This window comes from Apiospora hydei (genome assembly GCF_038363865.1).
Source record: "Apiospora hydei strain CBS 114990 chromosome Unknown utg000006l_segment0_segment0, whole genome shotgun sequence".
Taxonomy (NCBI): Eukaryota; Fungi; Ascomycota; class Sordariomycetes; order Amphisphaeriales; family Apiosporaceae; genus Apiospora; species Apiospora hydei.
Window position 1 is genome coordinate 802,187 of NW_027117365.1, and position 14,872 is coordinate 817,058.

Below are 14,872 nucleotides of genomic sequence, written 5' to 3' on the forward strand. Positions count from 1 at the left end.
GTTCCGACCAAGAGTTTGGCACGAAGAGTTCAGGCTAGCTAAGACATTCACCAAGAAAGCCAAATAGTCTCGGCAAAAGCTTGGGAAGCTTGGGAAGCTTGTTCCATGGTATAGATGATCTGTTGCATGTCCGGTCCGTAGACCTCATCGCTGTTGGTTTTATCTATCCTATGACGCTAAACAAATAACAACTCTCAGGCTTTCCCGTTACACCGTGATTGTCTTTTTTACGATAAGTAGTCGATCGGGTTTCGGCATAGCGGGCAGGTGTTCTGGTTGCTGCTGCGGAACCACTTGTACAGGCAGGACCTGTGGAAGAGGTTCTTGCAAGTCCCGCACGCCTTGTCGGGTATCCGCTTATCACTACTAATGATGCTGTAGCAGATGGCACACTCGGTCTGGCCCTTCATCGCGCCGTTGACGTTGCGCTTGAAGGCCAGGAGGCCGTCGACAATACTGCCGCCCTGTTGGTATATTAGCTATCTTGCAATTTTTCTAGTTAGCTGTGAGGGACTTGGACCTACCGAGAAGGTGATGACGCCTTGCGTTGCCAGGATCCACGCCTGCCACTTCTTCTCGCTGACAGCCAGACGATTGACCGTGACCACCGACACACCGTCGAGAGGGAAGGCTGGCGGCACCCGAATCGCAATCGAAGCCTCGTGCTCGTCGACTTCGTATCCCACCGATATCTCCTTGGCCGCTCGGCTGACTCGGACAATGAGCTCCCTTCTCATCATCGGCCGGCGTCTCTTGTGTCTCTGCCCACTTCGTTACGTCCTCAAGTGTCTCCGACACGATGATGGGGGAGAAGTACTTGGCCACCCAGCTCTCGACCGCAATCTTGGTTTGCTTGGAGCGGCAGTCAATGTACCACGCCTTGAACAGCCCTGGAACGTACTTGAGTACGAGATAGAAGAGATGGACCAGAAGCCATTGCATGTTCTTCTCCTCCATCTCCGTCTCTGCCAGTTTGATATCATATGAAGTGATATGCTCCACCGTCAGATTCTCCTTGTCGAGATTCAACCCGCTCGCCGCCGAATGGCCTAGCACGTCAAAGGTGAACTCCATGAGGGGCCCGATGTAGTTCTCGCTCTTGAGGATATCGGCATAGTCGCTGCGCAGTTTGAAAGACGCCGCCTGGAACGCGTCGAAGACGAGGTGCCACGACAGAAGATACGATCTGATGGGGGTGGGAAGCGAGCCAACGCCTCGTCGGAGTAAGCCTCGAGGGTTGGCGCCTCCAGGAGGAGCGATAGGAGCTCGTCCGGTAACTTTGCAGTCTTCTTGTCAAGCAGCACATCCAGAGATAGTTGCTCCTGAGCAGCTGGGAGAGCTTTGTGAAGCACAGAAAAGGCTGCGGTTTGGATAGTTCTCGAATCGGCTGCCACCAGGCCGTACAGGTCCGAGAGATCCTTCACATGGTCCAGCGGGATCTTCTCCACCAGCCGGCATACTATTGTCTCGACAATCTCCAGAGGCTGTGTTCCCTGCTCGTGTGACAGATTCAGAAGTTCCAACAGCGCTGCCGATCTTGTCTCTGCTGTGCTTTGCAGCACATCAACAAGGTCATCATTTGGCTCCTCCAGGGCTTGTATCGTAGTGAGCAGACGAAGAGCAGCATTAATTCCGGGTAACCGGCGATCCAATGGCTCGCCAGCCGTCTTCGTAAACAGGTAAAGGCTGAAGTCAATAGCCCGCTCCCAGTACGACCCATAGACATCCTTGATACATGGCAGCAAGTAACGAAGCGCGCGGCAACTTTCGGTGGCAAGGCGGTAGTCCAACTCTTCAGGCGTTTCCAGCCACGATGTGATTTGCCTGACCGCAAATACGAGGCGGTTGTTGGCCACGGGCAGTTCACCTGCTTCGTAAACTTGCATGCACGCATTGAGCACAACTAGCAGCCCTAATGTTTTGTCCGAATCCAATTTGGCTCCAGCAACGTCGCTGACAAGCCGGTTGCAGAAGTTGCTGACGGCCTTGCTGGCGGCCAAGGTCTCGCCAGCCCCAATCAGGATGGCCGCGGCGGGAAGAATGCTCGAAGGGCTTGACTTCAAGACTTGCAGCTGGTTCAACCAATCCTCGGCTGAACTAGGGAAGCCGTGCCTCTCGGTCAGAGCTTGCACTAGCTCGCCTAGTACACGGGCATGATAGAGGCCGAGTGTGGTTGGGGGTTTGGTGGTTTCCAGCAACTTGTTGAAGATGGCATGGATGAGCTCCGAGTTCTTAGAACCAGAGCCATCTCTCCATCCACTGGCATCATCGGTCATCGAGATTAACAGCTTCCGGGATGAGGAGACGATGTCCTCGGCATATGCCTGTGTGGTCTCGCTCTCAAGTGATGTCCAAACACTCTTCTTCCCCATCACCGTCAGCTGGTCTGAAGCAACCTCCGCGGTGACGCCCAAGCAAATCAGAAGGTCTGTCTGTTTGTCGGATGCGAGCGGACTCAGGACCAAGTCAGATGAAAGCATCTTGGACAAGTAGATAGCCATCCTGCCTGCGATGGAGCAACCGCTCCGGTCGCGCTTCATCTCTCCTGTAGGCTCCGGAGAATCAGGCGCAACCAAGAAGTACGAACCTGCTAGACTACTCGTAAGAGATAATGCCGGGTTTGGAGTACTTTCGCACAGGGTAGCCAGCTCTTTCTTCCAGCACTCGACGTTTGGCATGATCGACTCCAGAACTTGGGCATCACCGGCGGCGTCTCCAAGATGCATCGCCTGCTGTACCAGAGTTTCAATGGTAAGGGAACTAACACTGGCGTCATTGAGGTTGTGCTGGATGATCTCGATCTTGTTGGGCTTCGTGGACGGCTTGTCTAATAAGGCCTTCAGACTTATCAAGTCTGGGTCATTGGACTGCTCCGACAGGCTCAATATACTTGTCATCAGGGACATGTGGATCTCGTCGTCCGCGGAGAGAAGCTGGGGGTCATTCTGCGCAATAAGCAGAAGTCCCTTGCAGACCCCGGATGACGGCTGCCCGTTAAGGTTGGCCATGCGGTGCACCAGCTCCTTGATCAACTTCTTGGTAGAGTCATCGGTCAACGCGCTGTAGCCAAGCACACCGTCGTACAGCTTCCAGTCCACATCGCGAGCTCCCGCAGCGCAGTCGAGGCAGAACCGGACAAGGTGTTCCTGCAGAACCTCGTCTTGATGGGCTAACGATGCAGATGCATTGCTGGAGATAAGCATGGTCACTGCCTGGACGGCCAACTTGCTATCCTCCGCCGACAGGACGGATGCGATTATCGCCTTCCATACTCGGATGAATTCCGCCTGTCGCCCTTGAACCTCGCCCAGATCGACAATACTCGAGAAGAGGTATGGCGCACTGGCTGATCTCAATAGTGCGAGGCCACCTGTCGATACTGTCTCCTCAAGTTGACGCAGAATCTCATCAGCGCACGAGGTCTCAAATAGCAACGGTGAGCTTTTGAAGGACGATTGGACTGTGGCGGCGGCGCCGAAGGGCTTCCACTGCCTGGTCTCCAAAAGCTTGAGCGCGTCAACCAGCAGCTCAGCAGACGGTTTGGCAGGAATATCTGGTATGGGCCGGTCGGTCGCAACGGTTTTCGTATGACCTTCGAGGATTTTCCCAGTCAATGCAAACCAACGGCTGCCTTCGTCGGCAATAGCCTTTTGGGATTTCTCATGGTCTTTGGACGCCTCAGGTAAAGATCCCTTGATACGCTCCCGGAACTGGTCTCTTAACGTTTCCCAAAGCTGTTCCGTCGCTTGCACGACTTCTTTCTTGGGCGATACGGCGGAGGACGTGTACGCCTTGATGACGACGGGTATCTGGCACCCAGAGGCCCAGGCCGAAAGCTCAGGTCGAGGTAAGAGGTATTGCTCCGTGAGCGGGAAAAGGCAGTCTTGCACCAGCTTGGTAGCAGAACCTTCCGCGTCCAATTTCAGGATGAATTGCCTGACGAGACTCAGGTAGCACGACCATGCGGCAACCGCATTGCTGCGCGGCTCTTCTCGTCTCACGACGCCCGCCCTTAAAGACTCTATACACTTGGTAGCCCCTTCCAAGTCTGTGGGAAGTATGCCCTCAGGCAAAGTATTGAGAAGCTTGTCGACCGACTCCCAATGTAATGCGCTGCCGCCCTGGGATCCCTTCTCGAGGAACAGCTGTAGGCGCGAAAGGGGCGACTTCTTCGCCTTGTAGTCTGTGGTCCATATCGTGGGGTGCTTCGCCGTCAAAGCGAGCAAAGTCCCGACAAAATCGGCCCCGGACCCTGTCTGGTCGCTCTTCAGGCCTTCTGCAATATATATCTTGCTCAATTGTGGGAGTCTTCCCTCGATCATGCTTGGCATCTTGTCGAGGCAGGTCCGAACCATCTGGTGTGATTGCCTCCTCACAAAGTTTTCGTTGACGACCGCGCTGGTCCAGACCTTTTCCGATTGGAAGAATGTGTCGTAGCTCTCCTGGCTCTTTTCGATGTCCGCCACATCGAGCTTCTCTAGTAGGTTGAGCACGAGCGCGAGGCTTCCGCCCAGAACTCGGTAGTACTTGGCCTCGGCATCATCAGCGTTGGTGGAACGCTCGTCGCTCAGCGAGACCACCGTCTCTAGTATTGCGTCCGAGGCGTACTCCAGTATTTGCGTTTGGCACTTCCGCCAAAACTGTGTCACTTTTTCCGGCGTCGTGAGGAACGAGGCCAGGCCGTCTGTAGCCACTCGCGCAACACCCCGATCGCGGTCAAAGGTTCCGGCCAGCCAGGACCCGACGATCTTGGGTATGCGACGTTCCATGCGCTTCCGGGCCGACCTCACGAGCTCGAGCTGTAGGGTGTGCGACAGCTCCCGGACGCGCCGGGAGTTGTCTATGGATATGCGCGGGTACAGCTGGACCCAGGCGTCTAATATGGCTTCTTCGGCGCCGCCGTCGCGCTCGTGGGGGTGGGCTTCCACGAACGAGACCAGTTCTTCCAGCGCTTTGGTCTTGGTGGTGGCATCTTTCTTGAGCAGGTTCTTGAAGGAGACGGCGGCGTTCGCATCGGATATGGTCGCGAAGTTCGGGGGGCTCCGACAGGTATGATAGGTTGCTTCCGCTGGACGCGGACGAAAAAGCCCCGAAACCACCTGCCCCGGCAGCTGCGAAGGCCGCTTTGCCGCTGGCGGCCTGGGCTTTGCCTGATCGTCGACTCATCTGGGCGACTGGGTTGTTGTGTGCGGTGGTCTGTTGGAGTACAAAGGGGCTCGGGTTGGCGGGTGTTGGTGGTGATGCTGTCTATTCAGAAAAGAGCATTGGCTTCTCTGTTGCGCTGAACTTTTACCCCACGGCGGGGCAACTTGCCGTCATCCAAATCGAAGCAAGAAATTGGCAGAGTCGTTCAATGCGCCAGAAGAGGTAAGACCAAAGAAGATAACAAGGTAAGAAAATGTCACAGTGTTGAATATAGCTGTGCCTATGAAATATGATGTTCAATTGGTATCTTTAACAAGGTTCTGGCGGGAGAATTTCTATTCGTCGATCTGCCATCGCCGTTTGAGTCAGCCCGAAGCTATGGGAACTTGTCACGGAATGATGTCGATATTTTAAGCCCTGTCCGAGCTTGGGCCGGAACAGGCTCTGAAGCTCCCAAGCTCCCCGCTCAGGTGGGTGACAAAAATAAAAAGACTGCAAAGGGCGTGTATCGAAGTACCCCTGAATTGTCCCTCTATTTCGACGACTGCTCACCAGCAGAAACAACGCTTTTAAAAATCAGAAAAAATTATCGAAATACACTCTTTTACTTAAATAGCCGCGACGGATTTCTTCTAAGATTTTTAAGTGTTCTTTGGGTAGTGTTATCGTTTCTGGAATGGCTTAAATGTGTTCGCGGTCTTTTTATTTTTGTCATCCACCTGCCGCTGGCAAGTAACCTAGTTGCCTAGGGACCCACCCGTTCAGACCAGTTAGGCCTCCCAGATGCGGCCCCGGATTTGCATGTTTTAGGCGCATGAGGGTCTGCGGATACCAGCATCATCGAGGGCAGCTGACAAGAGGCGCGGAGAGAGCTGTCCTGGGCAAGTCGTGTGTGTACAGCGTATGACGGCAGGATTCCTACCCCTCAGTGCTTGGGTTCTATGTATCACGGATCTACAGCAATAGTCGCAAAGATGTACTTTATGCTCATGCAGTGAACAGAAGCCGAAGTGCCTGGCACCTGGCCGTATTAGCCCGGCCGCGGCCAGAAGGGATGCATGGGGTTGGTTGGAGACTTGGAGTTGGTCGGCAGTGAGGGGACATCCCCCCAAACACCCCGGGCTGAGCTTCAGCGAGTTTCACACTTCAACTTCTTCATCTTCCAAACCTCCATGTATTTCCTGTCAATTGTATGACGATTGCTGCCATCGATTATACGCACGTAGTACAGTCCCGAATGAAGAAGCATATCGCTACCAAATCTTCCTAAACTTCTCCCACTACTCCCCTCCGTCCCCGTGAACGTCAGCAACTGTGTTGCGTGTAAGTACCTTCCGATCTGGTTACGTGATTGACTCCGCATGAGCTCCAGCTCCAGCTTCTACCCTTCAGAACCCTACCTTCATTGCATTACGTCCCGTCCGTGCTCATGGGCACGATATCTAATGTCACTATAGGCGTATAAGTCGGCGGCCGGTAGCATGACATTGTAGTTGGCATCCAGCCAGTCGTCGCGATGCTTACCAACATTGTATCGCAAACGTCCCCGGGCGCCGGGTCACTCTACGTCAGAGCATCCAGCTCCAATGTTCTCGCACCGCTCAGCACTTCGGTGTTGCTGAACGGTCGTCACCAACAAACCCGCTCCTACCGCTGCGGCATTTGGTCATCCTACTTCGGCCCCGACTTTCAAAGACATGCGCGCCGCCGCCAACGCATGATCATGTACAAGTATGCCGAGACGCAGAACAGAAGGTCGTCATGGGACCAGAACCCGCTGGCCGAAGACGCCAAGACCGCACTGCGGCGCGTCATTGGAAAATACTGGCATGCTGGCACTTCCATCTGCGGCAGTCGCATGGTTAGTTATGGTACCAAGCCGTCTCAAGCAAACGAAGAGGGAAACCAGAAAGATGGCACGCAGACGACCGAGTCTACTACTAGTAGCACATGGACCAGTCCGCTAGGCGACGTCATACATCGATGGACCAAGCAAACCTCTCCGGGAGTCAAGCGGGCGGGCTCGGGCCGTGGCTCGTCTACAACGGAGGGCTCTTCGACGGGCACCTCACTGGAAGCAGAATTCATCATTGACCCAATCACCAACCGCAAGGTGATTCGCAAGACATATGGGGCTACGACGTCGAATACCGAGTCGCCTACCGGTACCTCCAAGTCTTATAGGTTTCGGCATACTCCTTTCGCGCCAAACGGGCTTGGTCCTGAGCATGTCTCGCCGCCTATTTACCAAGATGGGACACCTTCTAGAGAGGAGCTAAGAAGGTATGAGGAAGTGGAGATCGATCCGTTATCTGCCGCGCCCTATCAAAGCCGCGACTCGACCGCTACGCACCAACCCCAGCCTGGGGTTCAGGCTGAAGAATACTCTTTGAATCATCTACCCCCAGAGGATCAGGCGGGAAGTATACGACGATCTACACAAATACAACCCTGCAGAGCCCGACGAAATCAAGGACATTTCCACAGAGGCGGCAACACCAAAGTACGACGATCTACACGACTACAAGCCTACAGAACATGACGAGATCCGTAACCCTTCAGAAGAGGCAACCCAAACGTATGACGACCTCGACAAATACAACCCTACGGAGCATGACGAAATCAAGTATGAACCGGAACAACCGGTCCAGAAATATGACGACTTAAATGACTACCGACCCATGCAGCCTGACGAGATAGCAGTTTCGTGGTCCGAACCAAAGTATGACGACCTTGGCGACTACAAGCCCTTCAGGTACAAGGAATCAGATGCGACTCAGCCCGAGACCAAACCAGATTATGATGACTTACACAAATACAGGCCATATATGCATAACGAAGACGCCGTATCCGATGACGCGGCGGCGCCGAAGTACGAAGACTTGGACAAGTACCAGTCTCACACGGACCAAGTCGACAACAATGTTGACTCGGCAAAGCCCCAGTACGAGGATCTGGACAAGTACCAGCCTTTTCTTCACCAAGAGGGACAATCGGAGACCAAACAAGGCTCGCAGTACGAAGACCTGGATAAGTATCGCTCGGATGTGTTCAAGGAGGTTGAGGTCGCCGAAGAAGGCGAGCCCTTTGAGCAATATGGTGATCTGGACCAGTACAAAGCAGCGTACCGGTACCAGGAACCCGACGGGAAAGCTCCCGAGACGCAGGACGTGATCGAGAAAAGTCTTGGGGAATTCGACGCGGACAAGGAAAACCGAGAGAACCTCGAACAGGCCATGACCGGCTACATCGCCGTATCCGACGCGATCGATAGGGAAGTAAGTGCAAGCCTCCAGAGATCCCGGCGGAGGGCCATGGAAGACCAGCCGTCGGTCAACATCTTCCGCGACCCGCCTGAGAAGTTTCACGAGCTTCTGAAGGAGCATGGTCTTGGCCCGGCATCCGATGAAGCAAGACAAGTTGATATTCAGAGTGCCGAGAAGGATTACTCTGATATTCAGAGTGCCGAGAAGGATTACTCTGATAATCTGACGTGCCATTTCAACTCAAACGTGGAGCCAGCGCTGGGTCGGATGAACGCCGCAGCCACTGGCCAGCCGGCCGAGCGTCCAAGTAAGAGTCCAGTGAGTCGACGGCAACAAACAGAAGCTGACACTGACCCATCTTCGGAAGTGTTAGAGAGCCTAGGAACACCAACTGAAGATGGACGTGATGCCGCCGCGCAAACGCACAAGAAAACAAAGTACGGAGATATGAATCCCGAAACCCCAGTAACGTTGCCCCCGAGATCTCCGCCTCCAACCTCCCCTCCAGATGCCGCCGCACCGGCAATCTACAAAATCCTAGCCTACGACCCGACGATGCAAAACGTCAGCATTGCTGAGACTACTTCTATTGTACCAGATCAAGCGGCGCCGTTGACACCCAGTGAGGTGCTCGTGCGCCTGTCCAACCCCACCAAGTTCTTTCCTCATTTTGAGCCGCTGCGTGCGGAGGGGTTTGAGATTGTTTCGGGAAGTGGCGATGTTCTCGTCTTCCGCAAGGTCCACGAGCCGTCTGCATCATCAGCAGCTACAGATTCTTCATCGTCGTCCTCTCTGGAGTCCAACAGTACTGCTCCCAATCCTGTCAACCCCATCGACATGATGGGCAGGAACCCGCTTCCTAACGCGGCGGCCTTTGCCTCTCCCACCGGGTTCGTCAACTACAATGATTCTTTTGTCGAGGCGAGACAGCAGCGCCGGTCCCCGCCGTTCCGATCCAATATCGATGTCAGGCGCGAGGAGCCCGTCTTCAGCGGTCCCAAAGTGTATGCTGACAGAAGCCTGAAGAAGAAGAAGAAGAAAGCCGGCTTGACGAAGAGGATCTTTGTCGGCGGCGTGTGGGTCGCGGGGGTCTCGTACGCGTTGGGGGTTATTGGGGAATACTTTGCGACGGGTGGCATTGACGGAAAGGGGCCGGCGGGGTTTTAGCACTTCAGGTCATAGGCACTATGTCCTCGGATTTGCTTAGTCCGCACCATGGTCAGGCATAGGGGCGGATTACACTGATTTTGGAGTATATGGGCGGTGGGTTTTCCTTGACAATCTCGTTCATGTCAAGAGATGGGATTTCTTATTGAGAGTAACCGGGGCATATCAAATCAGTAGGCTTTCTTGGGGGTTTCATATTTGCGACTCGTGTGTATAGTAGTTATTGAAATTTTGGCATAGCTTGCATCAAAGAATTCGCTCCTCTATTCTTGACTGAAGATATGTCGTGGGATGTGAGGGCCTTGCAGAATCACAGTTAAAGCGGCCGTTGGAAGTCCAATGATCATGTTATTGTCCAATCTTGCACGCGGTGGTTTTTCTCTCCTGATCAGGTCACAGCTAATATCGTGACCGGGGGAAATCCTCTATGCCATAGGATACTGGCCGGAGCTTCCCCCGGTCAAGCCAGCCATCTAGAGACGGCAAATACCGATCTGACCTGCTTCATGCATATGCCCACACTACCACTATTCCGACAATTCCTTTTGCCATATATATCCCAATCTGACCAAACCCATCTGATACCCCTTGAATCGCAGTCCCCAAGTCAACCAGAGAAGAACCCAAACGAAGCCCATTCATTCATTCCCTTCTTGTTCTGTCCCAAAGCCCCCCCTTCTTTTGCCCTTGTTCTTCCGTCATTGTATTCTTACTTCTCGGTAAACCCGTGCCCGGACTTGCCGTTGCTGCTGCCGCTGCCGAGGCCCGACATCTGCAGCGTGTGCTTCTGCTCCTCCTTACTGAAGCTCTGCTGGCGCGCAAACGAGGGCTTCCACGACTCGGCGCCCCGCATAGCGCGCGCGGCGTCCTTTTCGAGCTGCGGCGAGGCCGGGGCGGCGGGGACCTTGACGGGGGCGGCGTCGGAGGTGGTGTCGATGTGGCTGGGGTGGTGTTCTTGGTGGGACGACATGGTGGCTGTTGGTCTTGAAGTGGTGAAGAGTGAGAGAGGTTGATCGATTGCTTCGTTCTTAGCAGTAGGATGAGGGGAAGAGAAGACTGGGCTTGTACGGCTGGCAGAGCTCACTGGAATTCCGGACGGAGAGAGCTTGGGGGTGGTGTGGAATGTTCCTGGATACCAGGAACGGAAGAGAAACAGGTGGGATTGAGAGCTCAACACTTGCAAGAGGAGAGAGTAATCAATAGGAATCAATAGTGCAAATGTGATAGCGGATTAGGTATGGGACTATGCTAAGAATACCTTGCGTCTAGGTCTCGCGATAGGTGGTGTGATACGAGGAGGAGAAGTAACGCCCGTACGGACTTGCTCAGTTGGAGGTATGGAGCTGCTCGATAGTGGATGGTGGGGGAATCGGCGGCTGGAGCTGGGCTAGACCGACCGGTCAGCGGGGATGGAAGGAGGAGCTGGGTGGACCAACCAAACAGGTGGGCGCAAACTTGCGGGGTAGGCTGCGAGCAATGCCATTGGCGCTTATCAGCGGGAGAGATTGCCCGTCACTTAACACGCAATGGAGGAATGGTGGGGGAACTGATGAATGCACGTGGTACGTCAAGATGAGTAAGCAGGCAGACCAACTTCAAACAGAACCTTCATCTAAACAAACAGCTGCCTCAGCCATCCTGTGCAGACTAGAGTCTTTCCATCAATGTACATTATATTTTCAACTATCTCGGAACTCATTAAATCTGACAGGGCGAGAAAACAAGTTCTTTAGCTCTCTGTACAGATTGGTACTACACCCCTGCACTGTTCTAAACCTCATCGTTTTCTACCGAGGCGATGAACCTCGGTCTCTAAAAGTCTGCTGGAGTCTGTGTGCTCCAAGGGGCTCCGAGAGCCTCGCCAGCCAAAAATGACTGTTAGAACCATCCTCCAAGCTTTGTCTCCTGACAGTATACGGCGAGGTCACGAGCCACAAAGACGAGGTAGATGTTCTTCATGACAGTTGCGCCTCGTTACGATGGCCTGTCTATATCCTGCGTCGACCGAGCATCGATAGACCACCCCGTCTATCAAACGCCGAGGCGGACTTCATAGTCGCGTGAGAGCCTCAATACCCAACCGCCAACAATAATACAATGAACCGAAAAAGACCTCCCCCAATGCCACAAGAACTCCTTTTGGCTATGCACAAACAGGCGACAGAGTCTTTCCAACTCAGCCCCTATACCAGAACGACGAACAGTGAAAAGGGGTATCGGTGCGCCGCCCACGCCTTCTTCTAACCAACGGCTACTCAGAGCACCGTCATCACACAACGAGACTCGACATCTCACAACTCAACATCTTTCGCTCCACCCCTAAGGGGTCTTAGGACGCTTCCAATAGTATTGCTGATGGATGTGTTAACATAGGCACCACTTTAACTTTTTTTGGATAGGATGATGGCAAGTTACCTTATGCTGCTTCCTGCAAGCTCTCAGGCTTGGCTTCCGCAGACCATCCGTGACGGCGAGACGACGCGAGTCGTCCGTATCCCTCTCGGGCACATAGTAGTACTCGCTCTCCAACGGCTTTCCGGCCGCATCCTTGCCTTGTCGGGCGATGACACCGATGCACTCAGTAGCCTCGATGATTCTACGCAGATCGTTCTTGCTGAGGTCCTTCTTCTCCTCGGACGGTAGGTTATTCAAGATGCCCGACAGAGGGTTCGACGACAAGCGTGAGTACGCGAGCTGGTTGATCACGTGGTTCTTGACGGCATCGACATCGATGTTCACGTTGAGAGGCTCCTCCGGCTCGATGGAGGGATGAGCCGTGGTGCTACCGGAACCCAGGCGAGAAGGCTGACGCGGCGAGTCGGCAGCAGTGATACCAGCCAGGCGGTTGGTCAGGTTGGCGCCGAAGGGGCCGAAGGAATGCACGATTGGATCGTTCTCCTCGTCAGGGTCATTCTCATCATCAAGTTCACTCAGGTCACTCGAGAAGCTATTGGTGATCTCGGTCGCCGCAAACGACACGTCGACATCAGGGACGACCTGCGTCGGGAGCTCAGGCTCATCAGCATCCGGATCTTCATAGATGTGCACCGGCTCGCCGCCGACCTCGTTCTCAAGCAGCGAGTCTATGCTAGACGAAGACTTGCTGAACGGGGTGGGTGACTCGGGCGACTTGAGACGCGTCTGGCGGCGTAAGGGGCTGGACTGGAGCAGGTCCGACACGGAACCCTGACGGTTGGGTCTGACACGGGGCGAGTCGTCCCACGAAGAGTCGGACAGGTTCGCAGCAGCATCATGGCGATCCCTCTTAGGCCAACGCACCATGACACGCGAATCGTGTACATCCAACATGATCTCGGCATTCTCCGTCTCCGACGTGAAGGTATCACCCTTGGACAGCTCCCATGTTCGGCCCTGGCAGTGCAGCTTTAGGCCATTCCAGCCGTTGCAGATGATCTCAATCTTGTTCGGCTCGAGGGGGTCGGCAGCTGGCAGGTATCGAGCCTTGACATGGACGCGTGACACGAGGCGGTTGGCGGAAAGCTGGAAGTGAGACGAGTTGCTGGAACGGCCCATGAGCAGAGTCTCTCCATTCTCGTTCAGGTCGACCGAGGGCACGGCAGAAAGAGGAGCCCGCTCTGACGCGACAGACTGGGTGCGTACCAGGCTCGGTCTGGGACCGTGGACATGAGGCGGAGATGAAGAGAGGATTCCCGTACTGGAAGTCGGGACCGGCGTCGGGTACTTGAGATAATTGTTGTTGGCCCCAATCGACCCTACACGAGCCTGTCGTTTGGGGGGACGCGGGAATCCGGGCGAGGATGAGAGCGGCTCGAAGGGCGGCAGCAGAGAGGGAGCTGGTCGTTTCTTGGATGGGCTGGATAGGAGAGCCGGCAACGTGGGCTCAGATACCTCTGCAGCAGGTGCCATTTTCTTCACAGGAGAGACTGACATGATGTCTATTTGCCAATGATCATACCAATGAAGAGGTCCAAGGCCTTTTGATTTTTTTTCTCAAGTGACCAAGAAGTCCCAAAAAGGTTTGCGTGGTGAGAAAAGGTGGTGGACGAGAAATATCACGTTTCTGCTGCAGTAGTAAAGTCCCGCGCGTTTTTGGCTAGCAGGGGGTTCGCGGTGCCAAAGGCGCGTTTCACTGGCTAACCAGGGTGCAGTCCTCTTAAGCGAACCACTTCCACGCTTATAGGCCAGTTTGGATTTCGATGTTGGAAAAAAGGGAGCGTAGTGACAGAGAGGTCTACTCTGAGCAAGCCGGCGTCGTGAGCAAAAAGTAAGTAAGCAGCAGGTGAAGGATTATCTTTTCTCGCTTCGCTTCCAGCGGCCTGCAGATTTGGTCGGGTTCTCGGGAGTGGTGTGTGTGGTGAGGTTGGTCTCGTGGACGGCGGCCAACAACTTGGCTTTACTTTTGGGTAGAGAGATGAGATGTCTTGCCCTACAAAATGGAAAGCTGGCTTTGGCCCGGTTTTAAAAGGGAGGGACCGGCGCGGTCGAGACGCGGGCGCGGTGCGCGTAGAATTGATGGGAAAAAAGACCACTAAGCCGTGTTCTCCTACAGTGGGGTAGCGCCTGCGGCCCAGTGAGCTCACAGGGCACTTGGTATCGCCTACGAGGGACTGAATTGGCCTATTCCAGCCAGGTAGCCAGATAGCCAGGGCCCGGGGTTCGTCGCTTTAGGCACGTTTGGAGCTGATGGGAGGATGACGGAGCCACTCTCCATGGCATGATATAGCGAGTCTTGCTTTTTGCAGCAACAAGCCTATCTGACTATCCGAGGGCTAACTTATGATTTGCATACATGGTCGACCAGAGAACATCATTGCTCGTTTGGAACGTCCGGCCAAAGTCTACGAGTGCAGCCCCAAGGTTTGCATCATCACTTTGATCTTCTTCCCATCGGGTGTTCTTTTCCCAGTGGGCTGGGTTGCTTTAGGTAGAGCGCCAGGAGGGCCCCACAGGCACGCGTGCCTTTGTTAAGTGATTGCATGCCCGCGCTGCTTACGTGCCGAGACAGCCAAATCACTTAAAGGCCGGGCGTGCGGCACTGAAACGAACTATTGAATCGCTGGCACTTCTCTGCATCCTCATTTCGATCACTTGTTTCTAGTATGTATTTATATACATGAATAATTCCAGCACTTTGTTTTCATAAAGATACTTGGACCGGCTGCGAATCTCCAATATCCAACCCTCCATGGGGTTCGCTTGAAGAAAAAATCTTGGAACCCCTCACCTCATCATGACTTGCACCTGCAGCACCAACCTAGCTTCATCATCCATCTCCATCCCATCCATCCATTCAACAGGCTTTCGAAGTCCAG

General features: G+C 54.2%; 4 protein-coding genes across 4 annotated transcripts; 1 reads left to right on the forward strand and 3 right to left on the reverse strand.

Annotated features, from left to right (window-relative positions):
- Window positions 1-227: 227 nt before the first annotated feature.
- Window positions 228-5,166, reverse strand: PG997_007440 (uncharacterized protein; the record flags this gene model as incomplete). Its single annotated transcript, XM_066811755.1, has 5 exons — window positions 228-464; window positions 525-708; window positions 770-1,186; window positions 1,213-5,040; window positions 5,081-5,166. 5 exons carry the CDS (start codon window positions 5,164-5,166, stop codon window positions 228-230), a joined length of 4,752 nt encoding a protein of 1,583 aa, XP_066667097.1.
- A 1,495-nt stretch (window positions 5,167-6,661) lies between these two features.
- PG997_007441 (uncharacterized protein) lies at window positions 6,662-9,578 on the forward strand (the record flags this gene model as incomplete). The annotated part of the gene is made up of 2 exons (XM_066811756.1): window positions 6,662-7,428; window positions 7,556-9,578. 2 exons carry the CDS (start codon window positions 6,662-6,664, stop codon window positions 9,576-9,578), a joined length of 2,790 nt encoding a protein of 929 aa, XP_066667098.1.
- A 709-nt stretch (window positions 9,579-10,287) lies between these two features.
- Window positions 10,288-10,548, reverse strand: PG997_007442 (uncharacterized protein; the record flags this gene model as incomplete). The annotated part of the gene is made up of 1 exon (XM_066811757.1): window positions 10,288-10,548. The coding sequence occupies one exon, from the start codon at window positions 10,546-10,548 to the stop codon at window positions 10,288-10,290; it is 261 nt and encodes an 86-aa protein (XP_066667099.1).
- Window positions 10,549-11,897: 1,349 nt separating this feature from the next.
- On the reverse strand, window positions 11,898-13,490 carry PG997_007443 (Protein PLM2; the record flags this gene model as incomplete). Its single annotated transcript, XM_066811758.1, has 2 exons — window positions 11,898-11,930; window positions 11,994-13,490. The coding sequence occupies 2 exons, from the start codon at window positions 13,488-13,490 to the stop codon at window positions 11,898-11,900; spliced, it is 1,530 nt and encodes a 509-aa protein (XP_066667100.1).
- Between the last annotated feature and the right edge of the window lie 1,382 nt (window positions 13,491-14,872).